Source organism: Aplidium turbinatum, chromosome 6 (genome assembly GCF_918807975.1).
Source record: "Aplidium turbinatum chromosome 6, kaAplTurb1.1, whole genome shotgun sequence".
Classification (NCBI taxonomy): Eukaryota; Metazoa; Chordata; class Ascidiacea; order Aplousobranchia; family Polyclinidae; genus Aplidium; species Aplidium turbinatum.
Window position 1 is genome coordinate 17,812,075 of NC_137477.1, and position 27,978 is coordinate 17,840,052.

A 27,978-nucleotide genomic window follows, 5' to 3' on the forward strand; every position below is an offset into this window, starting at 1 on the left:
TGAGATGTGCTACCTGTCTCTTTGTATATCATTTTCTTGTTTTACTTTTTATTTATTTTTGCATTACTTCATTTCTCGTCCTGTGTGCACTGTGCAGCCTCATTTTTCCGCCCCCTTGCAGCCCGCCGTCCCTGGCGCAGAGTCAGAACCGCCAAGCGGCTGCTACGCCACTGGCTCCAATCCGGCTCCGAACTACTTTAAAACTCCGGCTCCAGTAGGCTACACCTCTGTCTTAAACCCAGCTCCGTCATATGCAGCCAAGGCAAGGATTTTGATGAAAAATATCAAGGTAGAATAAATTGGTGTTACATGCAATAGCTAATTTGAGAGGATAAGTACAGTTTTGGAGCACAATTTTTCAAGAGTTTCCAAAGCTACGTCCCAACAATGTAGCCTGCAATCATTTGACAATTTTTGATCATAACCATCCTGGTTTTGTAAATCTCTAACCAGGGCTCACAATTGTGACGAAATAATCATGCTAGTGAATACAAATTAACTAAAAAATTTTGGATAATAAAAAAACAGAATTCTATTGGATGAATAAGTGCATTGAGAAATTTGTGTGCATTTTTACAAAAAGTTGTTTAAGTTGAAATATTCTGCACAATCTCAAACGCTTTGCCATATCAAGAACCATACTTTACCTTCCCAATAAGCAATAACCAACATACTGTTTACGGACAACTTGTAAGTCTTTCACAAGTGACATAGGCTACTTCCACAGTGAAAATAGGCTGCAGTAGCGCAGCTTGTATCTTAAAAAGATTGAATTAGCAATATTATATCTACGCAACGTAGTCACTCTTTTAAGTTTAGTGACCCGGTTAGTCTGTGGACTGTAGCAGTGTATAGCTACATGGAACACACTACCGGTCTCTCCACAAAACTCGTTGTATCTAACACGATTGGATTAAAAATTTATTTTTTTTGTTTTCAGAAACAACTTTTAACTGCTGTTTGTGCAAGATTACTAAAAATTAAGGTAATTAACCTACAATATTTACTTGTCTAAAAAAATTGGAGTAGGCAACATGTATATTTAAATAACTTGACTGAAGTGAAATTACTTACGAGGTGTGAACAGTGGCGGATTCAGAACATAATTTGTAGGTGGGCCTAGGAAATATCTTGGTGGGCCTTCACTAATAATGCTACGGCGGGCCAGCATACAAAAACTTAGTGTTACCGGAGCTTCTACACAAGGCGGAGTCTTCTAGGGTTCGAGTTAAAAAAGTGGATTATGTCATCATAATCCGAACTGTCAATGACTTGACTTTCAAAAGACAAAAGTGTCAAGTTGTTAAGACGTCCAGTCAGCATGCATGATCTCAAGCGCGTTTGGATCCTGTTTGTTGTGGAGAAAAGTCTCTCAACGCTGCAAGACGTGGAAGGCAGTGTTATGATGGTCCTTAAAACAATGTTCATGTTCGGAAAAATGTCAGAAGGGCAGCTGTCCAGTAGGCTACTTCCATTAATGTAGGAAAGTTTTCCTGATCCATTTTACGTCTGATGTGTTGAATGAATACAGCATGTTCAGCATCTGCGATCTCAATGCCATACAGTGCACACGGACCATTTAGAATGTTTGTTTTTTTTGCCAAAAGTAGCCGATCCAGGTGCGAAAGATAATTTAATTCCAGCGGTTTAGAACGGGAGAAAACAGCGCGACAAGAGCGTCTGTGAAGTGTGAACCATCAAAGACGACAGTACCGAAAGGCTAACCTTTTTCCAGGGAAACATCGCTTTGTGTAAATTCTTTATGGGCTGTTAAAGTGGTATCATGCTGTGAAATAGTAATAGGGGGGACGGGGGTATATGTTAAAATACGAATTTTGAGTACAAACTCTGAGTACCCCCCAAAATTATGCCACTGGGAGTAAAAAAACATATTATCAAAAAAATTTTGGATTGCCCCTCCGGAAACTCCCCGCTACCGGGGGGTTTTATGAGCGATTGTCAAAATACATGGGATTTGATACCTAAAATTTGAACCGGTTATAATAGAAGGCTGGGACCAGTCTCAAAAGTTTCGTTTTGAACAGTTAAGATAGGAATGTAACAGTTTCAGACGTGTCAGGTGTATGGATAGGTCTATTTTGGCCCAAAATGGCCTATTTGGCCTATCGTGATTGTATGAAATTCAAAATTTTACCTTAGTTAGTTTGAAACCGGGATAATTTTTTGTTTAAAGCGTTATGATTCGAGTTAGTACTTTCAAATGAATCATATGCATGTCTAGTTGTAGAAAATTGATTGATTATATGACGTCATTACGTATAAAAGAGACGTTTTCGGTAGCCTAATGTCGTAAAAATTGAAATATAGGCATACAGATAGTCATTATAAAGCATTTTCAATTTTCTTGCCCATGTTTGCTCTTTTGAAATATAAATATATGTACGTGTCAGTTACCAATGCGACGTATTATATATATTCAGTACGGTATTAGTCTGGGAGCCTACGACAGAAGATTTCACCCCATAAGGTACAAAAGGTTTGACCCCTTGAAGTTACTGGGGTCAACCATGTCACTCACAAAAAGTATGGAAGATTGACCGCACCGGGTGGATCTGGACCCTAGAGCCCCCTAAAAAGCCCAAAAAGGGGGTTAATTTCACCCCATAAGGTACATGGACCAAACTTGGTGAAAACGAAGTTCTATGTCAGGACATCACAAAAATATCAAATCTAACAATATTTTCGAGTGGAAAGGTGATGTAAGACTCCCCCCAAAGTGACCCCCCAGGGGGTTAATTTCACCCCATAAGGTACATGGACCAAAGTTGGTCAAAACGAAGTCTTATGTCAGGACATCACAAAAATATCAAATCTAACAATATTTTCGGGTGGAAAGGTGATGTAAGATGCCTTCAAAGTGACTTCCCTTAATGTGACCCCCTCGGAAGGTTTATTCCACCCCATAAGGTACATGGACCAAACTTGGTCAAAATGAAGTCTTATGTCAGGACATCACAAAAATATCAAATCTAACAATATTTTCGGGTGGAAAGGTGGTGTAAGATGACTTCAAAGTGACTTTCCTTAATGTGACCCCCTCGGAAGGTGTATTTCACCCCGTAAAGTACATGGACCAAACTTGGTCAAAACGAAGTCTTATGTCAGGACATCACAAAAATATCAAATCTAACAATATTTTCGGGTGGAAAGGTGATGTAAGATGTCATCAAAGTGACCCCCAGAGGGTTTATTTCACCATAGAGTACATGGACCAAACGTGGTCAAAACGAAGTCTTCTAGGGCACCACAAAATATCAAATCTAACAATACTCTCAGTTGGAAAGGTGATAAAGACCTACCCAAAAGTGAATCTCCTCCTATAGTTTAATTTACTTCATCCCTTTCTCGAACCAACCTTGGTGTAACGAAAGTGCTATGCCAGGACAGTACGAATGGATTAAATTTAAAAATATTTTTATATAGGTTTTGATGAAATACATTCACAAGCTGTCCCATGATGCATGAAATGGAACTATAGCCTACTTTACAAAAAGTTTTTGTATAAATCATATTAAGTCAATCGAAAAAAGGCAACAGGACATGACAATACATGGCTTTGTAACACCAAAAACAGAAAGTACACAAGAAGCATATAGGCTACAGTAGCCAGAAAATTGATCCAAGATCTTGATACCACCACTAAATGTGGACTTAATCGAACAACTGACTATCCAAATCAAAACGTTTCGAAATGAATCATTTGGAACGTTAATTTAGGCAGTAATGAACATTTTCCAGCTGCTACAATAAATAACCTAATAAACCCAATGCAGTAAATTTTTATTTAATGCCATTTGCTTCATGTCTCCAATCAGTTATCGTAACTGTTCATTCATAAACAGAGATTGTTCGTGTAAATGTAAACGGTCGTTTCTTTATTCTTCATTGTCACTGCTGTCGCTTTCACTTTCTTCATCTTATTCTTCAGATTCATACAATTCTCCTGTTATATACAGAGATAAAGCAAGCTGTCTGCGATGTACCAGCCCCAAGCAATGTGGTTATCCGCACGTCTGACACTGACTGTCTTGTAATTGGCTTAGGTTGCTATGGAACTTTTGATCCTTCATTAAAGATATGGATAGAAGCTGGCTTGCAAAGCAATAACACGCAGCGGTACATCAACATCAACCAGCTGCATAGGCCTACCGCACTTGGAGTGACGATTTGCAAGTGTTTACCTGCATATCATGCCTTTACAGATTCTGATTACACCTCGTCATTTAGCAGGAAAGGGAAAGTGCGGCCGCTGAAATTACTCCAAGGAAACCACGAAGCGCAGGCAGCTTTTAGCCAACTCGGACACGACAAAGAAATTAGTGAAGACACTATCATCGCCATAGAGAACTTTGTGTGTAACATGTACAAAAACAAGAAAATTAATTATGTCAACGAAGTCCGTTTACAAATGTTTTTAGACGGCTACAAACCCAAAAAAGAAAATGAAAGGATATCATGCATACCAGAAGCTACTGTAGATAGTAGTACTCTACCACTTTGTTTACGAGTACTTCTCCAGAAGACAAGGCGCACACATCTCATCACAAGATGGTGGTTATCTTCAACTAGAAGTGAACAAGCAGCAACGTTGCTGCTAGAGTATGGCTGGAAAGAAGAAGGAGGTTCTTATAAAGTGGTGTGGTTTGAAGGTAAAGGTATAAAGCATCTTTAGATGTCTCTGCGTGGAATCTGATCTCATCCAGGAAAGTCAAGAAGAAGGTAAACAGCATTGGATGTCGCTTGGGTTACCCTTTATAAATATAAAACTTTCTCCTGGTCTATCAGTCGTTTACTTTCTTACTGTAAACATTAGCCAATAACTGGCTGTAAAGTTTCGTTTTAGGAACCTATAACCAATAGTTTCTGCAATCTTGAGAAAAATGCCTGGGTGCACTAAATAACAAATAAATGTTGAACTTTTTCCAGTTAATAGTAAGTTGCAATGTTGCATTATTCGAAGAAAAATAGACGTCTGTAAAAGATAATAAAATTACTATTGTATGTTATGCATATCTGTAGTGCATAATAGCAATTGTTTCGTACAGTCTTTATTTCTCTGTATATAACAGGAGAATTGTATGAATCTGAAGAATAAGACGAAGAAAGTAAAAGCGACACCAGTGATTGATTGATTGATTGAATCTTTATCCTCGGACTGGGAAAGCTTCTTGCAGAGCTTAATCCTGGCAGTTTCGCATACTTGTAGAGGCTTTGAATCACTGGCGCAGGCCCGGTCACCGAGATTGACAGAGTGAAGTTTCCGATTGTTGAAGGCTTGTTGTCGGGGAATTATTCCATCCATTAGATGCCGCTGAATGGAGAGCAGCCCTTAACGTGCGTTGCTCAAGCGCACACCCCGAGAGTCGAACCAGCGCCGCTATTGATCTTGAAGCTTCTTCGTTCCAGAAGTGACGCGCTAACCAATTGAGTTACCGTTTACATTTACACAAACAATCTCTGTTTATGAATGAACAGTTACAATAACTGATTGGAGACATGAAGCAAATGGCATTAAACAAAAATTTACTACATTGGGTTTATTGGGTTATTTATTGTAGCAGCTGGAAAATGTTCATTACTGCCTAAATTAACGTTCCAAATGATTCATTTCGAAACGTTTTGATTTGGATAGTCAGTTGTTCGATTAAGTCCACATTTAGTGGTGGTATCAAGATCTTGGATCAATTTTCTGGCTACTGTAGCCTATATGCTTCTTACGTACTTTCTGTTTTTGGTGTTACAAAGCCATGTATTGTCATGTCCTGTTGCCTTTTTTCGATTGACTTAATATGATTTATACAAAAACTTTTTGTAAAGTAGGCTATAGTTCCATTTCATGCATCATGGGACAGCTTGTGAATGTATTTCATCAAAACCTATATAAAAATATTTTTAAATTTAATCCATTCGTACTGTCCTGGCATAGCACTTTCGTTACACCAAGGTTGGTTCGAGAAAGGGATGAAGTAAATTAAACTATAGGAGGAGATTCACTTTTGGGTAGGTCTTTTATCACCTTTCCAACTGAGAGTATTGTTAGATTTGATATTTTGTGGTGCCCTAGAAGACTTCGTTTTGACCACGTTTGGTCCATGTACTCTATGGTGAAATAAACCCTCTGGGGGTCACTTTGATGACATCTTACATCACCTTTCCACCCGAAAATATTGTTAGATTTGATATTTTTGTGATGTCCTGACATAAGACTTCGTTTTGACCAAGTTTGGTCCATGTACTTTACGGGGTGAAATACACCTTCCGAGGGGGTCACATTAAGGAAAGTCACTTTGAAGTCATCTTACACCACCTTTCCACCCGAAAATATTGTTAGATTTGATATTTTTGTGATGTCCTGACATAAGACTTCATTTTGACCAAGTTTGGTCCATGTACCTTATGGGGTGGAATAAACCTTCCGAGGGGGTCACATTAAGGGAAGTCACTTTGAAGGCATCTTACATCACCTTTCCACCCGAAAATATTGTTAGATTTGATATTTTTGTGATGTCCTGACATAAGACTTCATTTTGACCAAGTTTGGTCCATGTACCTTATGGGGTAGAATAAGCCTTCCGAGGGGGTCACATTAAGGGAAGTCACTTTGAAGGCATCTTACATCACCTTTCCACCCGAAAATATTGTTAGATTTGATATTTTTGTGATGTCCTGACATAAGACTTCGTTTTGACCAACTTTGGTCCATGTACCTTATGGGGTGAAATTAACCCCCTGGGGGGTCACTTTGGGGGGAGTCTTACATCACCTTTCCACTCGAAAATATTGTTAGATTTGATATTTTTGTGATGTCCTGACATAGAACTTCGTTTTCACCAAGTTTGGTCCATGTACCTTATGGGGTGAAATTAACCCCCTTTTTGGGCTTTTTAGGGGGCTCTAGGGTCCAGATCCACCCGGTGCGGTCAATCTTCCATACTTTTTGTGAGTGACATGGTTGACCCCAGTAACTTCAAGGGCTCAAACCTTTTGTACCTTATGGGGTGAAATCTTCTGTCGTAGGCTCTCGGTCTATATACTGTATACTGATAAAATAATAAGAATAGGAAGCTATGTAATATTAAATGATAGTTTGTTTGTTTGTGCATTTGCAGCTTGTGTATTATTTCGTTGTTTTGTTTTGCATATGGACAGCTTTGTCTGACGCAAATAAATAATAATAATAGTTATGTTTCAAAGGTCCAATGTTATGGAAGTATTGTGTAGTTCCAGATATCAAATTAGTTAGTGTTTTTTATCTTTTCATTAAGAGCTTCATTCAATAGTTGAACTGTTTCATTTGAAACACAGCATTTGATTCGGGCAGATCTGACATACGACACAAGTCGACACATCCAAGCTATTATGAATGATCTGACAAGTATCAGTAACAAGAAGTTCAGGATCTTCAGGGGAATCCATATTTCTCCATCTCTACTGTTGCCAACCTTCTTGAAGTATGTAAGTAGTATAAGGCATCATCATTCACAACTTCAAGAATGTTAGCAAGGTACCAGTGTTATTCGCTTCCTTCAATCCAGACGGCAGCTGCGAACTTACCAACTTGATAGGCTGGTGCTGCAGAATCAGATTCCTGGTCATTTGATGTGGAGCTTGAATTTGCCTCTGTAAGCAAATGAATAGCAGAAAGCACACTTTGGAGGTCTGACATCGTTATAGTTGCACATGAACGTGAATTATCTAACTAGCTGATAAGGTTGTTAGCATAGTCTTCAAATCTGGAATTTTTACAGTGTCGTTTCAGTCAGAATATTGAAGCACTTGATTTTAGAAAGAGGCATGTCTTCTTTGCATAGCGAACTTCAGTGCAAAGTCTTTCGTTTTTTATGTGATCTGTTACAGCATCACTTTGAAGGTAAGCAGTCACTTCCTCAGAAGTGGTAAAAGGCCCTGGTGGATTTGGCGCTTTCAGGAAATTTAAATCAGCAAGTTTACTTTGCTCTGATATCAAGAGCTTCTTTTTCAGAGTATCCTTTTTCTTCATAAGCTTTCATTTTTCATTCCATTGCAGTCTTTCCTTGCTGTCTTGTACTGGTTTTTCCCATTTCTTTTTGTCAATCTTCTGAATATTTTCAAGTAAATCCATGCTTTTATTGAGAACTACACTTCTGGAGACTGTATCAAGATTTCTTTTACCATAAATATTTATCTTGTAGTTCACTAATCCGACACTACGTTCTTCACCCAGGTTGTAAACTGGCAGATTATCCAGTTTCTGTAGGACATCATCACTTGCCGATTCAATTTTCAATAGCGATCCTGTGTCCTCATTTGCAGCAGGACCAAAACCAAACAGAGACCCTTTTTGAGTTTCCAAGCCTTTTGCAATAAGATTGAAGGAATAGAGCAAGCAAGCTCTTAACTTTGTTACTGTGTTCTCGCAAGCAAACATCGATCGAGCTGAGAATTGTTGGTTTAGGTAATGTCGATTTGAACATATCAATTGAGGAAAAAGAAGTAACACACTCTGATGCTTGCAGGAAATGATGTGCCTGAAGCATAGTCAAGTCGGGCATATATGACTCATGCAACAATATTGCAACCCTATCAGTATCATAACCTATTAATCAAAAATTTTAGGTCCATTTCCAACTCATTAAGGCCAATTATGGCCAAATTTTCGATTTTGTACCATCGCGGTAGACTAAATGGGTCATTTTGGGCCAAAATGGGCTTGTACGGGCCAAACTATACAACTGACATTTCTGAAACTGTTACATTCCTATCTTAACCTTTCAAGACGAAACTTTTGAGACTAGTCCGAGCTTTCTATGACCACCGGTTCAAAAGTTAGGTGTCAAATCCCATGCATTTTGGAAATCGCTTGTTAGACCCCCCGGTAGCAGGGAGTTCCCGGAGGGGCAACCCAAAAATTTTTTCATAATATATTTTTTTACACCCAGTGGCACATTTTTGGGGGGTACTGAGATTTTTTTAATTTTAACATACCCCCCTAACAGTAATGCCACAGACAATTCAGTGTCTCTTGGTTGTTCTAGCTCTGGTTCTAGTGTTAAACATTAGCCTAATATGTTTTCTTTTTATAAATCTGATTTTGGGTGGGCCCACTGTCAATCTGGGTGGGCCTGTACCAATCAGACCCACCCGGTAGATCCGCCCCTGGGTGTGAATGTTGTTGACTTTTAGTTTTCGAACAACCGTTTGTGAAAACAGTCACATTGGTTCAATACGAACCGAAAATCGAACTGTTAATCATTAACTTAATTCAACGGAAATTTTTAAACTTCCATCCCATCAACCAATTCTTCCATCTTTGACATTGTCTATCTTCCATTCCAAAATCTGCTTTCCATTCCATCTCACACCCTGGCTGTGGCCTACCAATATAGAGTAGCTATAGATAGTAGACTAACCAAAAAAAGAGAGAACTTACAGTTCCTTAATTCAACGTAGGCTAAAGCGACGACAAATTTTGAATAGCTTGGCACCTTACAACATTTTTTTTCCATTTTTCTGAAAACAACTTCACCAGAGCTTTTTGTTGATGCTCAGCAATTAACCATCAACTAGCTATCATTGCCAAAGACTGTCGAATTTGTATCAACGAATAATCTAACATAACTTAAAATTTGGTAAATGCTCAATTGCTCATGTTCAGTCGCAGCAGCGCACCCAGAAAAAAAGTTAGGGGGGCTAATTCAGAAATGTCAGCCGAGTGATTTGCAACAATAGTGACAGTGACAATAGGCCAATGCCCATCTCTTTGATTAATATTTAAAAGCACTCACAACCAGTGGCGTAGCCAGGAATTTTGAAAGAGGACAGTTTTAACGGCGTGTTCGCCTAAAACGACACCCAGCGGCGGGGTGTCTGGGGGGCCTACCCCAGAAATTTTTGAAAAATTACTTTGAATTTGGTGCATTCTGAAAGCATTTTCAACAAAAATGTGGGTATCAATATTCCAGTAAAATGGTGCTGTCTGGTAGCATAGCAAAAGGATAAGATCATGATTTTTTCGGCATTTTTCCGAAATAAAGCTGATTTTCTATGTTTTCTTGTTGCTAATTCCTGATTGAGATATTTGAATGTTTGGTATTGGCAAAACTCGCTCTTTTAATGCAGTTTTGCTTAAAATTAAGCAAACTTTGTTTTAAAGACAAAGAAATTGAAAGCATCATTCTCAACATCGTGACGTAACACGCGTGCCAAGGGGGGTGTTGAAACCCCCACCCCCCTTGGCTACGACACTGCTCACAGCCCACAACCCACCGGTTGCCGATACATCAGGATTCGTTCTCTCAATCGGATTAGAAGTTGGCCTAGTGAACTCCATGCTACTAGCACCATCAGCATCCTCATTCCTACGTCTATTCTCGCAATCTTTTATGGATCTCGACTTTTTCCTCGTGTATGATAAAAAATAGAATTAGCTTTCCGTTTGCCAACACAAATAAGTGCAAAACAACAACTAGCACGAAAACAGTTTGAAACAAAACACTAATTTTGTAAACAATAAATTTGATGTGGACGTTTTTTCTACTTACAAAACATTCAAATTTAGTTATTTAGTTTGCATTTTCAACTAAAGTCCCAGACGCCTTCGTCTGTCTGCTCAAACGTCGTATACAGTTTTACATGTCCGTATGATTCGGCATTGACGTACGGTACATCGGTAGCCTACGTATGTCCACCAGACATTTGACCACGAGAGTACAGGAGCATCTGAACTTTAAGGAGCTAAAGAAAAGTGCCGTTAAAGACCATATCATGGAGTGTTATTTTTGCTCTGTTTGAAAATTCTCTGCTGACTCATTTAAAATTTTACGCAAAGACAAATCCCAATTTACCGATTAAGAAAAAGAGTTATTACCGATTAAGCAACAGGATAAATCCATGAATTTCAGGCAAATTTGAAATTATTCGTCACTGTTGGACTTATTCTTCTATATTCTTTAACAAGAATTAAACAAAGTAAGCGAAACATAAATTGAAGCTATCATCATCATCAAAAACGTCAAAAATGTTGCTTTCCTCCTCGTCTTGTCCCGTTTCATCTTCATTGTACGAGCATTCCTCTTCTTCAGTACGGTACCAACATCGACGTTTTGCAGAAGTGAAAAAAAGTCTTCATTTTTAAGTTTTTCGTCTAGTCTCTGGAGTAGGCTGGCGCAAAATCTCGAAAAAAAAATTTTTTTCTTTTAAATCTTTCGTCAGTTTGGAATATTGTTCCTTTTGGTAAATGTATCTCCTACACCAAATTTCACAAAAAAATATTAACGTTTGACCCTGGTTCACTTGGTTTGAATTTTTTCAAAATATCGAATTTTTGCTTATCCCTGAAACTGCTCACCCGCTATCTTCTAATGCACTCTAGCATCTTAATGGACACAATAAGAGGCAGTAACACAAACTTGTAGCAAGCAAAATGGTTTAATTAGCAACTCCATGAACACTGACACATGTATTACTCTCAAAATGTCGAATTCTACCACACTTCAGACATGATTTTCTTTGTGCACTCTTCACGTAATAAATATCTACTGCTTTCAGTTTCTTGAATCATTTGACGATGTTTATCGATTTTCACAGGCCAACAAAACTTTTTTATATAAAGACATGTGAGAGTCATTTTAAGGTATTTCGAGGCCCCTGATTCTAAAAATGCACTAAGTTTTCTCGAATTGGCTTTAGATTTTGAGTTACAGCAAAAATATTTTTTTTGCAATTTTGAGCCCCTATAGATTTAACGTCGTGTCGTTTACTACATAGACAAAACTGGAAGTAATCCCAGGCACATTTCTGAGTTGTGTAAACGCTATTTGGAACCAATCACGCTGATTACAACCCAAACAAACAGCTATTTAACGTTTACTGGCCTAGTAACAATCAAAATATGATGTGAAGCAAGCCTGAAGATACAAGATGTAGAATATATAACTTGCGTTTTGCATTAATATATTTGTTGATTTCAACAGTCTCAGACTTACTAAGTAAGCTACTAAGTACAAACAAAATGCATACATTGTTTTGCTTAACAAACTAGACAAATAAACAAAACAAAGCTATCGATGAACAAACGCAACTCTTTATTATGATTGGCCTAATGAGCAACACCCATCAAGGTTTGAAGGCCATTTATATAATTACAGAATACAAAGTTATGTTCTTCAGTAAAGTAGCTGCTTAGAATTTTATCCTTGCTGCGGAAGAACGTAATCTTGGCCTTGGAGTCAAGAATGTCATGTTTATGGAGATGAGGAGCCAAGATTGCAGCTACCACTTTTGATAACTAAATCTTTAACTACTACAGTAGGTGGTAGAAATGGTTTTGAGAAAAAAACTTGACCTTGCTCCAAAACATTACTGAAGGTATTGAGGTTACTCTCAGTCATGCCCGTTTTCCTATTGTTTCAAGCAAATCACCACTTGAAACTAGAGAGGGCAAACAGAAATAGCAACATCCATGCAATGACTGCCTTGCACACTCCATGTAAACATGATGTTCCGACTTCCTTCGAACATCCTCACCGTGCAGAAGTATCAATTTTCATGGTGATTCCACGGCTCTCTTTATGCCATGGCACTCTGAACTTCTTAGCCTTGAGCCCATCAGAAACGGGTTTGAGTACAATGTTTGCATACTTTAGGAGGAACCCAGGACTTATCTTGATCACCCAGCTTCATGTCAAAGTAATAATAATAATGCTTGTTTTCATATAGCGCTGTATCTATCGCAGAATGTGTTGGTCATCTGCGTTGCCTCATGCAGCAAAATATATCTGGGTTGTTTGTACAGCATCCTACTTGTCAAAGGCATATTTTATTAGCCTATATGCCATTTATTTAGCCTATAGACCAGAAAAAAATTCTTGCAGCAAAGACTTGGCCTTAGCAAAGGCTTGGAATAAAACTTCGTTTGTACAAGTATCCATTTCAGTAGGCCTACCTTTTCAATATAAAGCTGCATTCATAAACACATGACTTTCGGGATATTTTTCTTGTGATGTAGGCCTACTGATTCACAACTGTTTTCATTGAGTATTTATGTCTTCCTTGCGTTAAACACAGTTCATTTCAACCTTTGCTTGCGTTTTGAACTTTCGTGCAATATGAACCAATTGAACTAGACAAGTGCAATTATGACATCATAATGGTAAACAGGGCTGAAAATAAGTAATTTGCTAATTGAAAGCTTTTGAGAAACGATTTCAAAAATATTTTCATTGTCGAATATCTCGAAAACTAGAGCCAATTTGAAAAAACTAAGTGCAGTTTCGGAATCAGGGGCCCTGAAATACTCTAAAATGACTCTCATCTTTTGTGCCAAAATTTTTTTGTTGGTCTATGTTATAGATTCACTGACCGCGAAAAGGCTGTAAAATCAACTAAAATGACACTAAAAGCATGCACTATTAGTGACTCTCAGACTTGGAGTAGGGTGAAGATGTTCCACGTGGAAGTTAACAGGAGAAGTGACGTCAAAGTCATGTGGTCAAATTTTGAGAAATCCTCTCTTCAGATACTGCTAAACTACTTCGAAATTTACTAATTTTTCAGAAAAATTTAGAATTTCTCCTTGGGTGAACCAGGGTCAAAGGTCAAAACCCAACAAAAATTTTTGGTTTACAAATATCAGTGAGCAAAATGGAACATTATTCCATACTGACAAAAATTTTAAAGAACATCAAGGAAAATGAGCCACCCTACTCTGGAGTATGTCGTTCATACTAATTATTACTTTGATACGAAAAAGATGTGAAACTATCTTTGTATTTCAAGCATACTTACTAAAGTATCACATTCAACACCATGACATTCACCACACGAAGAAACACATGCCATTCCATAGTTACGACAGGTGCAAGTTTTCGTTCCACATGGATTTTTCCTTGATTTCTTACTTCTGCATCTAACTACTTTGGTCAATGCTTCTGGTGCTATATGCATATATCCGTCATTGTTGGGACAAGTTCGTTGTTGCTATTGTTTCTCTATCCCCATTCACAAACATTGAATTTAAATTCTTCACCAAGTAAAGACGTAGCCCATGGAAGTAGGCTGCTCTTTGGCTTGGTGTTAGCTTTTCCGGTGCAATTATTTACTTTGTCCAGGAGCGCTTCAACAAAGCCTGGAGCATCAAAGAATCCAACCCAAGTATTAAAAATATCAAAGATCTTCTTTCCCTCCATGCATGGTCAGGATGCGACACAACGTCATCGATATTTGGAAAAGGGAAAAGAAGTTTGCGAAAATCAGAAACGCTGAAAGAGAATTCTGCAATTATCAGCAATGTCTGGAGTTCCCAAAACGAGGTCGGAGAAGCCTCTATAACTGCATTCAAGATCTGGTATTGTGGCAATGAAGATGCAACGCTTACTAAACTCAGGTATGTATTTTTACATAAGGATTATATAATAATGTTTACACTTTTAAGATATTGTCCAATTCTAGATACCCTGTATGTAATATTTATCTTTGTTTACTTTTAGACATGGCAAATACATGCATATGGCATGCAAAGGGATAACATCATTAGTGCCAGTCTTCCAATGATGCAGTAACATAATAACTACATCAGTATCATCAGCAATGACATTTACTGGACCTTTTCGAAGAGAAGCATAATCAAGGGATTTCGGCTTCGCTACAATGGAACTGTCAGCATCATCAGAGCAGTTGTGAACTTCAACTTCGGATTGTCTCAGCAGGGTAGAAACAAACTTGATGAATTCAGCCTTGTTTTCGATGCAGATGAGGTAGCTATCTTGAGCAAAAGGAAGTGAATTGCTCGGATCTATTTTCACAAACGTGCTCTGTGGAACGGAATTTCGGCGCAAGTGTTCGTAACTTTTAGTACTTTCGTCATCATAGCCATCAAACACAACAACAGCATGGGTATAATGGTTTTGGATATATTTCACATACGAATTTCAAACTTCCGAAAACTTCATTCCTTTTTTCCAGCGAACTTTATGTAGTAATGCACTACCGTCGATAATAGAAGTCACTTGCTTGTTGATTTCCTCCAAGGCATGCGACGAAGAACCAGGCAGAACTTTTCGAAGGGAAGGTTTGTCAGGCTTTCTCATCATGCCTTCCTTGAACATCGACATTGGCTCTGAAGTCAACTCGAATTCGAAAAATTGCTCAAGGCTTTCCTCTCTTTCAGCAGCAGCAATCATCCTATTGAACATGACTTTCGGACCAATACCACTTGCACCACTTTTTGTTTTGTTTACTTCCATTAAGGATTCTAATGAAAAAACTACTTTGAAAAAACCAAACTCATGTATAATGCACGTCTTACTAGACACTCTTCCAATGATTGTTATTTTGTCCCACGTTACGCCTCATCCCGACTCCAGCGCAGCATTAAATATGCCGGAGTGAAAGTCTGGAACTCCTTACCAACGAGCTTGCGTAAATTGTCATTTTATTCTTTTAAAAAACAACACAAATATTCACTCATCGCCAAATATTAGCACGATTAATTTTGTATTACCTTTATGCTACCGATAGACTACCGTACTAAATATATTTCTCTGTGACCATCTTCTAACACCTTGTCTCAATTTTCGTTATTGAATTATTCTTATCGCAATTTTAGAACTTCTATTAAAATCTGGGGTATCTGCTTGACTCGAAGACCCATGGTCTCTTCGCAGATTCCCGTTGCTGGAAATTCCTTTTTTATTGCTGTATTTATTGTATTATATTTACCTACAACGAAATAAAATCAATCAATCAATCAATCAATGGCTTGATCAATCTTTGCGTTTGAATGATGCGTTAGTAATTGCTACCCCATCTAAACCTTTTTGGATATTTTGACCAATTTGCTCCGCTTGTTCACAATTGACGTCATCTTTTCCAGCGATGGACACTAGACCATTTGAAAGAGAAGATAGGTTTACATCTGGTACCAAGAATGGGTGTTTCGTTGTTAACCAGGCCAGAAATCTTTGTAATCCCTCTTTTTTCTTGAAGCACCCAACTCTTCATGCTGGTTGCTTCATAGAAACTGAGCCTTGCTTAGTTGCGTCATTGCTTCATGAATACTTGCCGAGTGACTCACACTCAAAACCCAAAGATGTCGAACACTTTTCTGTCATATTTTTTCCTTCCGTCAATCCTCCACGCAACTTATTTGAGCGCATAAGAGTTTGTTCGATCGTAAAATCTGTCCAAATTCCAGTGAAGCTTTTACTGTCCTCTTTACTGTGTGCTGCTCGGTTTGTAATTGATCGTACAACCATAGATGAAAAGAGATTTCTGCAGTTATTAGCAATATCTGGAGTCATGGTGTTGAATGTAATACTTTAGTAAGTATGCTTGAAATACAAAGATAGTTTTACATCTTTTTCGTATCTAAGTAGGCTCATATAATTAGTATGAACGACATACTCCAGAGACTAGACGAAAAACTTAAAAATGAAGACTTTTTTTCACTTCTGCAAAACGTCGATGTTGGTACCGAAGAAGAGGAATACTCGTACAATGAAGATGAAACGGGACAAGACGAGGAGGAAAGCAACATCTTTGACGTTTTTGATGATGATGATAGCTTCAATTTATGTTTCGCTTACTTTGTTCAATTCTTGTCAAAGAATATAGAAGCACATGACTAGGGAACTGTGTTCCGAAAGCTAGTGTAATTTGATATTGCCAAAAAGAACCCGCAGCATCAGGCTATAACAGATCGTTTGAATCTACATTGTGAAGTAAGCAACGATCATGCTGCTAAAAGCGAAACTCATTCAACAATATAGAAGAATAAGTCCAACAGTGACGAATAATTTCAAATTTGCCTGAACTTCATAGATTTATCCTGTTGCTTAATCGGTAATAACTTTTTTTCTATACATTTTCAGGGTTCTAGTTAATAGAAAAAGTTGTTCCCCTTGAAAAAAGCTAAAAAATGATGTATAATATGTCCTATTTTGAAAAACTTGAAAATTTCATATGTTGGACCCAAAAGGGATTGTGACGTCATTTGGAAAAAGGGCCCAAAAAGTGGTTTCCCATCATCCGATTGATGAGGATTTTTTTCTGAGCCATTTGCATAATATGGGGAAGGTCTGAGCAAAGTATCAGCTTGATAAAAAAATTTTCCCACAAAAAAGCTCCCACGACTGCACTAGTAAGCAAAATGTATAAATGAGGAGCATACAAAAACTTCACTTTAGTGGCGAGTTTGGGGGGTGGGCTTGAGCCCCCCCTTAGCCCCATGCTGGGTGCGCTACAGTTCAGTCGATAAAGCTGTAGACTTCCTTTGTAGGCTATGCTACTCTTTCACTGCAGGCTATATTTGAAAAAGGACCACATAATAATTGCAGACAGTGGCACACCGTTCTGCCTTCTGATATCGTCAGTGCAGTAGGCTATACGTATCTGAGAATGGCCACAAAGATATATATCTCCGTGTGGCGATTTTCCATTCGTCATATGCAAAGAGCTAAAAAATGGTAGGCTCTCGCCAACCTTGCCAAAGTGCTCAAACTGCAGTCTTCAAGCAGTAGCTTTGCTCACTGCAACAGTAAGATGCCTCCAGTAAAGTGCTCAATCAACGAAAACAATATTAAATAACAACATTCGTTCTTTTGGTGCAAACTGAGCTAAACTATCCCAAGATGTGTAGGCTACGGAGACAATCTTCTTTTATAGGTTCGCTTAGTTTGCACCAGAAGATCGTATCTTGTTATTCAACTAAATACCTGATATAGCCTACAGCCTCGTTCAATTTTTATATTAATACAATGTTTGTTTTGTGCAGAACTCAGATAAAACTAACGTCCGCACAGCATCAAAGTTTAAATGTTCCAAAGAACAACACATCCTATGAATACACACTTTGCAACTGGGTCAACTAACCGAGCAGTGAGAATGATGTAGGCTAGTTGTAGCTTCAGGCTTATAGACTAGCGGCTAGCCTACTGTTTATTTATCCTACTAATCAGCAATAGGTTATTTCGCTTACTAGCCTACGTCCTACTAGCCCTAGCCTGTTAGGCTATGTTCATTATACTGTGTTATCATTAAGATTGCAAAATGCAAAAAGTAATTAAGATTGGAGGATGCATCGTTTCCATTACAATATTGTATTGCAAAATTTCGAATATCGTTCAGAAAAAACATTAAACACACACCGTTTTCTATTTAACGATAAATTTACCAAGTTTTCGAAGTTTTGAGGGATAAATTTACGAATAGGCTACTTTCACAATGAATCGTTTTGATAGAATTTCGCATGATCAGAATACCAAGTTGAAAAGAATCCAATCCACACTTGCTGGGTTCGAAGGTTACACGTTTTACCCACAAGGAAAGCAGATCCTTGAAATAAAATCTCACCATGACTTGGCATCAAAGATGAAAATGGAGAAGATAAGCCATTACAATTATGGTGATTGCTGTAGGCTACTGACTAGGATAGGCTCCACTGTAGCCTATATATAGCCTGCATGTGGCAAAGGCTGTAGCCTATAGCTGCTTGTGACGAACTTTGTACATCAAAAAGAAGGAATTTAAACTTTAGTTTAAACTTGCCTTAAACACATATTTTTTATGCACCGGTATTTAACGGTTAAAAAATATTTTCATTTCGCTGATGATGAATATTTTTACAGAGAAAGAATTCTTATTCAACAAAATTAAGGCAGCGAATTCTCGCTCCTACAACAAGGATGCCGTCTCTATGTCTGCTGGAAACTGTTGCAAGCGTCCTGCTGACCCAGTCTCGAAGTATTACCTATCGCAGTTGACTCCAGTACCCACCAGTTGTTACATGCAACCAATTCTGAAATGCACTTGCAAGAAACCTGAAAGGCGTTTTATTCACTCTCCACAAACTAGAGGATTAGTAGGTAGCCTACCGGTAGCCTACGATTTATTGTAGACTACCATTATAAAGATAAAACCATATTCTTACAAAAGCTCGTGTGCAAACCGCTTGTTTGTGTCTCCGTCCAGCGATGTGTTGGAAACTTTCATTGCAACTGCCAATATGCTACACCAGCAGATCAGTTACAAGCCAACAATAAGCAGCATATACATTAATTTGGAGGAACGAGTCCGCTTGTTTTGTAAAGAGTTATTGTTGATTAACCAATTGAAGAAACTAAACGTTTGTTCTTTAGGGGGAAAGGCAACAAAAAAGAACTTTCGCTCACACATTGCTGTCGTAGGCCTACAATACATTAAAAAGGGTGACCAATTGATATAGCCTACACAGTTTGTTCACTTGGGTCTGCTCCTTTGCCTCTATTAATTCGTTTCCTCTTCCTGAAAACACTTGCCTACGCAAAACCGCGCCATCACATGCACGATGGTTGTGTTTCAGATCCAATCTTCATAGTGATTGAGGAGCCAGAGTTTGCCAAGCAAAAAAAGTTATTGGAACAAAGAAGCAACATACTACGACCATCAATTGATCAAACAGGAAATGTCAACGACTTAACATGCAAATTTGTGTAAGTAGACAAACGGTATTTTAGTTTCAACGCCAAATACTCACATAGTCTACAACTCTACATAAACCTCATTATAGGCCTAATAGGTTGCAAGTAGCCTCACAGTAGACTAAATTCATCCATGCTCACATTTAATGCATTGCAGTATTTCAGTTGTGACACGAAACAGCTCACAATCAGGTGGTAATGTTTGGATTTTAGTAGTCTACTTTCACTACTTGTTTTAACCTCTATCTGACATGTTTTGTTTCAATTGTGATGGTCAGAACCACTAGCGTACGCAGGGGGGGGCATTGGGCCATGCCCAGGGCCGGATTAACCATTAGGCTAATAAGGCTATAGCCTTAGGCCCTGGAAAAATTCGGCCCTCAATTTTTGTAAGGCTGATAGTGATACAGATCCAGTACAGTACAGTTTTTGCTTAAAAACGATTGACTGAGTTGAGTCAATACATATGAAGAGCCCATTTCCAAAACCACGTAGGCGCCACGTTTACCGAAATTGAGTTTAGAGCAGGGCTTTTCAACCTGGGGGTAGCGAGCCGTTTTTCAGAGGTTCGCGAGGCGCTTGAAATTCCAGTGTATTGTTTTCAATTCTTTTTTGCTAACTTAGAAAACATTAGGCTAAAAACTGTGTTTTTTCGCAATTGCCCATTCCTCTACTTGAGGTTATTATATCGTTTAAGGTTTAACCCTATCTGTAGCGACACGAGGTGAGGACGCCCCACTCTAGTAGTGAAATATTTCACAGAAGGAAATATGCTAGAAGTGTGAAATTTCTTGAATTTAGTTTTTATTCTTTGCGAATTTTTCTAAACCTAAACTGGTCATTTTTCTACCTTCCTGCCCTTCACAATAAGCATTTTGTCTCAGGTGGCTAGAGATTTCCGTGTAATGGTAGTTATACATATGTTAATGTTATTGCAATATACATTTAGCGCAATTACTTTGAAATGTAAAAACGCCTAAAAATGTCTTATATTTATGAGAAAAGTAATTTTTGTTTAGTTTAGCATTGCTCTATGTTATAATTCAAAAATTTCAATTTTGAAGCTATTTTTGGAAAATTAAGTTAAAATAAAAACCGACTTTCTGACGTTTTTTTCATCTCAAACAATTTATTTCAATCAATTTGTTGGGTAAAAATTTAATTTCTATACGCACAATACACATGGCTATTATCTTGTAAAATATTTTGGCTCTGTGATTTTCATAGCTCCCGTTATTAGCGATTAATTAGCATGGGGTTAAGATAGCCCGTGACGTGCTTTTGGCGTGCGAAAACAGGTGCACGCATTGACAAACTTAATAGTTAAAAATATGCAGCACCAACCATCTCAATGAAATTGATTTAAATAAATTCATAAAAGATTGCAATAAATTCAACCGCTGAAAGTGCGAAAGCGTAGATTATTCTCATTATTTTTTCTCCTACCAGCTGAGCTTGATAGAAAATTAAAGAAACAATCGGAGTAAATGTACTAAAAGCCGTGTTAACATCGCAAAAAACGTTTTTTGTTTCGGAAGTTTACGTAAGAACAGCAAAACTAAACATAGCCTAACTGGATGTTGGCATGAATCAAATTTGGTTAAATTTTGCATTAAATATGCTTTTGTTGAATACGGTCGCGGTGGAAAAAAGGTTGAAAGCCCCTGGTTTAGAGTGTCATTAGGTAAACTCTGGTAAAATATTACCATAGGTATTAAGTACCTACTATCCATTTCTTTATTTTCAAAATCTTTTCCATCTGCTTCAAATTTGACAATAAAAATTGTGTTTGTTTCCAAAACCTATTATGCGCCATGATTAGCCATTTTTCTGTTATGTTTATGTTATTTTGCAGTAAATAATTTCAATTTTTCATGTATGTAAGCTTATTTTTATTACTTTTTGTAGTTTGGTTTGCAAAATTAGGCCACTGGTCAAAACAATTCTGATGGTCAAAACCGGAACAAAAAGATTTAACCATTGCCTAAAATTTAGAGCAAAAATGGATGATGAGTTGGTGACGTTGGTCACTGCAGCCGTAATTTTCTTGTAACTGCATCTTCATAATCGTAAACTACAAGAACTGGCATGGCCTAGCCGCCTAGCCCTAGTAGTCTACTTCAGCATGGTGTTGTTGGTGGTTTATGTGGGTTTTTTTTGCGAATCTACTGAACGTTAGAGTTAGGTCAAGGCTCAGGCAGTGGCGTAACCAAGTCAATTTTACAGGGGGCAAAGAAAGGCCAGGGCATTTTTTTCCAGGGGGTAAACATTTTCAGTGACGTCAAAAACGAAGGCGAAATAAATTGCAATATACTGTAGGCTATATCTTTTTAACAAACTTTTCTACAGGTTTTCAATGGCTTACCAGTTTGTTAGTCGGTTGCATAGCCTAGCTTATATACAAAAATATTTCGGAAAAAGAAACAATTACGTTCATCATGACCATAGCAGGCCTGGCCAACCCGCGGCTCGCGAGCCGCATGCGGCTCTTTGCCCGGTATTATGCGGCTCTTTCGTTCATATTGTATTTGTGTTTTTTAGGAATTAGCAACAAGAAAACATAGAGACTTAGCTTTATTACCGAAAAATGCCCAAGAAAACATGATCTTATCATTTTCCTATGCCACCAGACAGCACCATATTACAGGAATATTTATACCCACATTTTTGTTGAAAATGCTCTCAGAATGCACCAAATTTAAAGTGATTTTTCAAAAATTTCTGGGAGAGGCCCCCCAGACCCCCCGCCGCTGGGTGTCGCCTTTGGCAAAGACGCCGTCGGGCTTCGCCCGCCGGCCGTCAAAACCCTCTCTTTCTAAATTCCTGGCTACGCTAATACCAATGTGTATGATGTGGCTCTTTGCGGTTAACACAGTGAGAAATGAGGCCCCTAGTCTCTGACTGGTTGGCCACCTCTGGACTATAGGCTACGCCCTTGATTATGCGGATTGCACTTGCTGATTCTTATTTAGTTATACCTGAAGGAAAGGGACACAAGTGACAACCTCTAAAGAACTAACATGTTGGATAGATGCTGCATGAATGGTTGTTTCTGCCTTGTTAAATTGTTTCAGATGAGTTTGTCTTTGTTTGCCAGGTGCCCGCTTTCCAAAAAAAATGCCAGTTATAGAGAGATGCTCTAGTTTTTACTTTCTTATAGGCTACTGCATGGCCGAGAAATTTATATTGTCTTGTTTTAAACGGAGATCTAATTTGGTTCACTTGTTGTAAAACTTCTTTGGTTGTGCCATAGATTGAGTTTCGCTTTTCTTTGTTTGTCTTCTTTGTAAGCCATGAAACACGTTGCATTCTACGGAAGCACCACATTACAAAAGCATTAATTTTTTCGGCCATTTTTGTTGAGATATTCCAGTTTCAGAGTTGTATTGGATGACAGGATAAATATAGCCATTTAAAACTCTGAACCAGGGCTCCTCAACTAATGTTAGCAAAGGTCCATTTTGACAAGTTGAATACTTTTTGCTGTCCGGTGAATATTTCATATGCAACCACGAAAATTAAACAACCAGTAGCCTACGAGCACCGAAACACTTTTCAGGTAGTATGTAACGCGACTTGGATTTTTGTCTGACACAAACAAAGAAATAGAGAAGGAAAAATGTATTGTGTTTCTTTGGAGTGTAGGCTAGCTGTGTGGATCGCACATCAGAGAAGACGGCAGAGCTTTGGGGGGTCTGAGGGCGAAGCCCCCAGCTCCTTGGATAATCACAAAACATTGCTTTTCTCTAATGGAAATCTGTTTAAAGAGGCCCTAAAATGTGGCAATTAGGTTATTCTTCCAGAAGTCCGAGGTCCACCTTCAACACCCAGAAGGTCCGGATTCGGACCGCGGTCCGCCAGTTGAGTAGCCCTGCTCTAAACCTTGTCTTAAAGGAGATACTTTTATAGCAAAGAATGGGGTTTATTTGTCGAAGCCTTGTTGTTGCTTGAGCTGTTCTTAAATTGCGTTCTGTTTCGTTCCTTGCATCCCAACGTTTTATTAGGTGCATTTTAAGTGGGAAGGTAAGAAGTTTTACAGGAAAGGTAAGCTAACTGTCCCACCTCCTTTGTATGCCACTGGGCTCTGGTCAACTCGTGCAGAACTTCTGAACCTCTAGTAAGTCACAGTCTCACAGATATGACGTAGGCTACAACAGTTGAACACAAGCAAGCTAAACTGCAACTAGAAATTATTTTTCTATTTTCCCACTTGTCTGAACTCAAGATAATCAAATACCAACAGAGCTCGGACTCACATGTCTTTGCTGCTTTTCTACTGCAATTGCTGTCAAGACCAAGAACAAACTGAGAGTTGAAGACGTTAGGCTACGTTGCACAATTTTTGGAGTTATCCCTTGCATTAAAAATCTAATTTCTTAGAATCTATTTCAAGTACCTTACTTGTAGGCTTATGTAGGTTAAGCTACCGTGATCAACAACAAAAAATTAGGTTACTTTTGGTGTTAGCCTACAGTTGTTCACAACCGGGGGTGGGAAGGGGGCGCAGAACATGGAATCATTAAGGGAGGCTCTTTAAAAGAAAAAGGTTAAGAACTACTTGGCTAGATCGATGGGGCAGTTATTCAGTTATTGTGGTTAGTGCGCCCGCTGGCTTAGTGGTTAGTGCGCCCGCCTCTGAAGCGGTAGGCATGGGTTCGATACCTTGTCGGGTCATACCAAAGACTTTTTAAAAATGGTACTGAATCTAATTTCTGCTTGGCACTGAGCAATGGAGTGGATTCGGGTATTAATGTACTCAGTTGCGCCTCTATACGGCTGCATTGACACTGTCTGTTATGTAAAGCGCTGTGGAGCAACGCATTCTGCGATGGATACAGCGCTATATAAAAACTAACATTATTATTGCCGACAACTAGTAAGTTGTAACCCTATCCTTCTTGTGAGCTCTTTTTAAGTTGTATTAAGGTGCGTCTACACGAGAAAGTGTTCTTGCTTAGGAATTCTTGCTTAAGCTAGTGATTAAACTCGTTTCGTCTACACTGGCAACCTCGACGAAGATTTTGCTCGCTTGAATCGCGGTCACGTGGGTATCTAATCCCCAATGACGTCACGTTTTAAAAAGTTCGCGCCAAAGCATAGCAGTTCGCGCTAAAGTACAGCAGAGTAGACCAAGCAACTGACTGTTCTTTAACCATTTGAAGTTATTGCAGTCTTTCAGTCATGGCTTCCCAGAAGTTGTGTAAAAAATGCTGCAAAAAGCGAAGGATGCAAACCCGCAATTTAGCCTACTGCTTATTGAAGCATTCAGACACCTCAGTGAGGTTGAAATGTTGGAAATAGAATTTCGTGTCAGCGTGGGTGACTGGTAACAACCAGCAAAATCATTCTTCCGCTATTTTTATTACCCAGTGTACAATGGCAATGGTTTTCTGCTGAGATCTTGTTTTGGATTTGAAATTGGAAAATATTGTGCTTTCTATGGGCTATTTCGAGTACGGTCACCGCCAGTTCAGCCCGCAACATTAATAAGAACGGGTTGGGATCAAAACTTAACGAAATCCTTTAACGATACCGCCCTGCCCTGTCTGGATACTGAGCTGAGAGGAGACCTGAGATTTTGGCGGGAAAAAACATTTCTAAGCAAGAGAACTCACTTAAGCGCCCAGTTTTTCGCTCTGGAGCGTTCTTTTTCTCGACGGCTCGCTTACTCTCCCATTTTCTTAAAAGTAATCGGCACAAACTGCGATTAACTTAAAGAAACAAGAAGTTTGGCTAGCTTAAGCAAGAAAACAGTCGTCGTGTAGACGCACCTTTAGAGTTGGGATATTTCGAGTAGCCTAGCCAAGTTTTATCGCAGGGGTGTCCAACCTTTTTGGCCAAAGGGCCACATGTAGTTTACGAATGGCTGCGCGGGCCACTTCAATATTTACTGCTAATTTGTAATCTTAAAAATGACTGTCTGATAATTTCTAATTAAAACCCTCACACCCAAATTCTAATCTTAGAAATGTGTTTGTACATTTTATGGGTTATATAAAAAGAGTGAAGTTGGTTTTAAGTGGTTTAAGGTGTTTAGTTGATAGCAAGCCAGCAGCAAAGCGTAAAAAATGGCAAATTGGCAATTGACACTTCTGATGTTGCCGGAACAGCGGAGTTGCGCGTCCCGTAATGTATTGTTCGGCTGTCCCTAGGTTCATCCATGAAAAACTTGCTCGCACAAGTAGGCCCTAAGTGCTGCCGAATAATGATGTCACGAAAACTGCCAATCTATGAATCCTCTGATCTTTTTCTTAAGAAACAATTTTTTTTGTAAAATTCTAGCAATAGAAAGTTTTGAACTTCTCTCGCTAAAAGCATGAAATATTGCTGATTGACTGACTCTTGTCTTGAAGCACCAGTACTATTGTGTGGAAAAGGGTGGACGTAACAATGTGGAAAATGTGATGCGTAACAATGTGCATTGTGATACAATAAAATTAGCTTGAACAGTTGCGCACCCTATGCACCAGGGATTATAGAGTAGGCTAATAGAGAAAGAAAGCAAACAATAAATGCCAATTTATCGGAATGTAAGTTCGCCATAAATTACGTTGGCGATTGAGTTGATTATATAATACATGTCATTTCGAAAAATATTACGCGGGCCACTCAGAACCTTCTCGCGGGCCACATGTGGCCCGCGGGCCACCGGTTGGACGCCCCTGTTTTATCGTAAAAATAGCATTTTATCTGCGGAAATTATCTCGATAGACCTTTGGCATTGCATTCATAATTAGAAATCAAATTCTTTTGAGATAGATCAATTGCAAACCATTTCAGCTTACTTGTAGCCTACCATCACAATTTTTTCTTGAACATTTTCAGAACACCATCAAAACCAAATGAAGATTCAAAACGCAAAACAGCTGACCCCACAATTCGAAAACACTACAAAAATACCGTTTATCAGGTGAAAATACATATTGTATTTGGTGAAATTGTACTAAACTTAAAAGTTAGATATTCGCTCATTATTGTATCAGTCTACAATAAAAAAGATTATATTTTTTGTAGGTACCGTACCAATATGAGACAACTTAAAAATAATAGGCTATAATAGTCAGGGGTGCCGAAACGATTTTTGACTGAGGGGGGCAGCCTGGCAGGATTATGAAAAAGGGGAACTTTTGTTACTGAAAGGCCAGCTTTTTTTAAGTTTTAAGATAAGATATAGAGATAATGCTAGGCAGTTCGTTAATCGTTTTCCCCTTATTAGCCATACAAATCGAATTGCGAGACGAATATAAAAAAGATGAAGATAAATGAATAAAATCGTTTGAACAAGAAACGAAAGATAAATTTCACGTTCATAGCGTCACAATTTGATGCAAAGTATAAAATGTGTCCACGGGATAATTTGTATATTGGGTAGACAAATATTAAACCAATCCGAAGTACCGTACATTTTACGCGCGTCGGTTGTTCGAATGAACTCATTTGCAACAGTTTCTAAGTCAATGGTGTCGATTTAGGGATTTGTTTATGTTATTTACAGAACAAGTTTAGTTTCTTTGAAGCGGTTCGACCACCCTGCAAGTCACACTTCGTCATTCATCCTGGTCTCATCTCAGAAACACTAAAGAAGCGAAAGATCACCAAACATGACGTATCCCACTTGAGATATTGACGTCATACTAGAACATGCAATGGCTGCAATGCGACAAACATTTCATTTTTTTTATTCCGGATCGGTCATTGGAAAACAAACTATGGCCCATGGCCCTAATCGTTTGAATCAGTTCAGTAGCTTAGTGCTTAGCTAGACATCGATTTTAGAATTAGCCTACTGGTAGGAAGCAAAGTTGTCTAGAAGCACCGATATGGGTGATCTATGTGGCATCACTCCCCAAGTAAATTGGCATGAAAAGGGGAAGGCTTACGCTCTGCAGTGGGCTTTCACAGGCTGAAAATGATGATGTGGCATCAATATTTTTACAGAAAATATTAGGCTATTGAAAATAACATTTTGCATATTTGGCAAGTTGATTTTGATAGCTTTCTCATCACCGGTTGCAACTTCCAAAAGGTACCATAAAAAATTTCCCTATTTTGAAATTTGAAAAATCAGAGTGGCGCTGATCAGTAGAGTAGGCACTTTAACATTTATTAGTTTCAACATTGTTTGGTAATTACAGAAGAAAAAAGAGCAATAGCGGGAATCAAACCCACATCAATGAAATGACTGCCATCGCCCTAACCCTCGGCGCCAAGTCAACCGATAGCAAACCGATGACTTAATTTAGCTACGATTTGTGTTTTCCTTTGTTCTTTCGAAGTTTCAACATAGGGGATTTTTTGGTACGTTTTGGAAAATTGCGAATTTACCTTACAAGACAAGCAGTCCAAAACGCATCAGAAAGCATTGTTTGTGGATTTCACAACTGGTAGAAAAGAATTAATCTTTCTTTTTGAAGGAATAGGAATCATGTATTTTTAAATTAGTGCATGCAGTGGCTGTACCTAAAATTATAGAGCCTTTTCCGAGAGCTTGCTAAAACAACAATAACTTGACAACTCCTATCTT

General features: G+C 38.5%; 1 protein-coding gene across 4 annotated transcripts; it reads left to right on the forward strand.

The window, feature by feature from the left end:
- Nucleotides 1–533: 533 nt before the first annotated feature.
- On the forward strand, nucleotides 534–27,721 carry LOC145772847 (uncharacterized). Of its 4 annotated transcripts, none has more exons than XM_082584728.1 (8): nucleotides 534–690; nucleotides 941–985; nucleotides 17,771–17,885; nucleotides 18,237–18,400; nucleotides 18,624–18,860; nucleotides 19,337–19,466; nucleotides 26,280–26,364; nucleotides 26,950–27,721. In XM_082584728.1, exons 3-8 carry the CDS (start codon nucleotides 17,812–17,814, stop codon nucleotides 27,079–27,081), a joined length of 822 nt encoding a protein of 273 aa, XP_082440854.1. In that variant the 5' UTR covers nucleotides 534–690; nucleotides 941–985; nucleotides 17,771–17,811; the 3' UTR covers nucleotides 27,082–27,721. The 4 variants fall into 4 exon arrangements, with proteins under 4 accessions (XP_082440854.1, XP_082440857.1, XP_082440856.1 ...); XM_082584731.1 differs by having other exon boundaries at nucleotides 17,771–17,874; nucleotides 26,950–27,720; XM_082584730.1 differs by having other exon boundaries at nucleotides 17,771–17,874; nucleotides 18,253–18,400; nucleotides 26,950–27,719.
- Nucleotides 27,722–27,978: the final 257 nt, after the last annotated feature.

Excerpts from the sequence above, each read along its gene's own strand:
- LOC145772847 (XM_082584728.1), top strand. The coding sequence starts at position 17,812 with ATGTTCCAAAGAACAACACATCCTATGAATACACACTTTGCAACTGGG. Across the intron at positions 18,401-18,623 it reads GATAAGCCATTACAATTATG|AGAAAGAATTCTTATTCAAC; the intron begins GTGATTGCTGTA and ends ATATTTTTACAG. Across the intron at positions 26,365-26,949 it reads ACAAAAATACCGTTTATCAG|AACAAGTTTAGTTTCTTTGA; the intron begins GTGAAAATACAT and ends TGTTATTTACAG.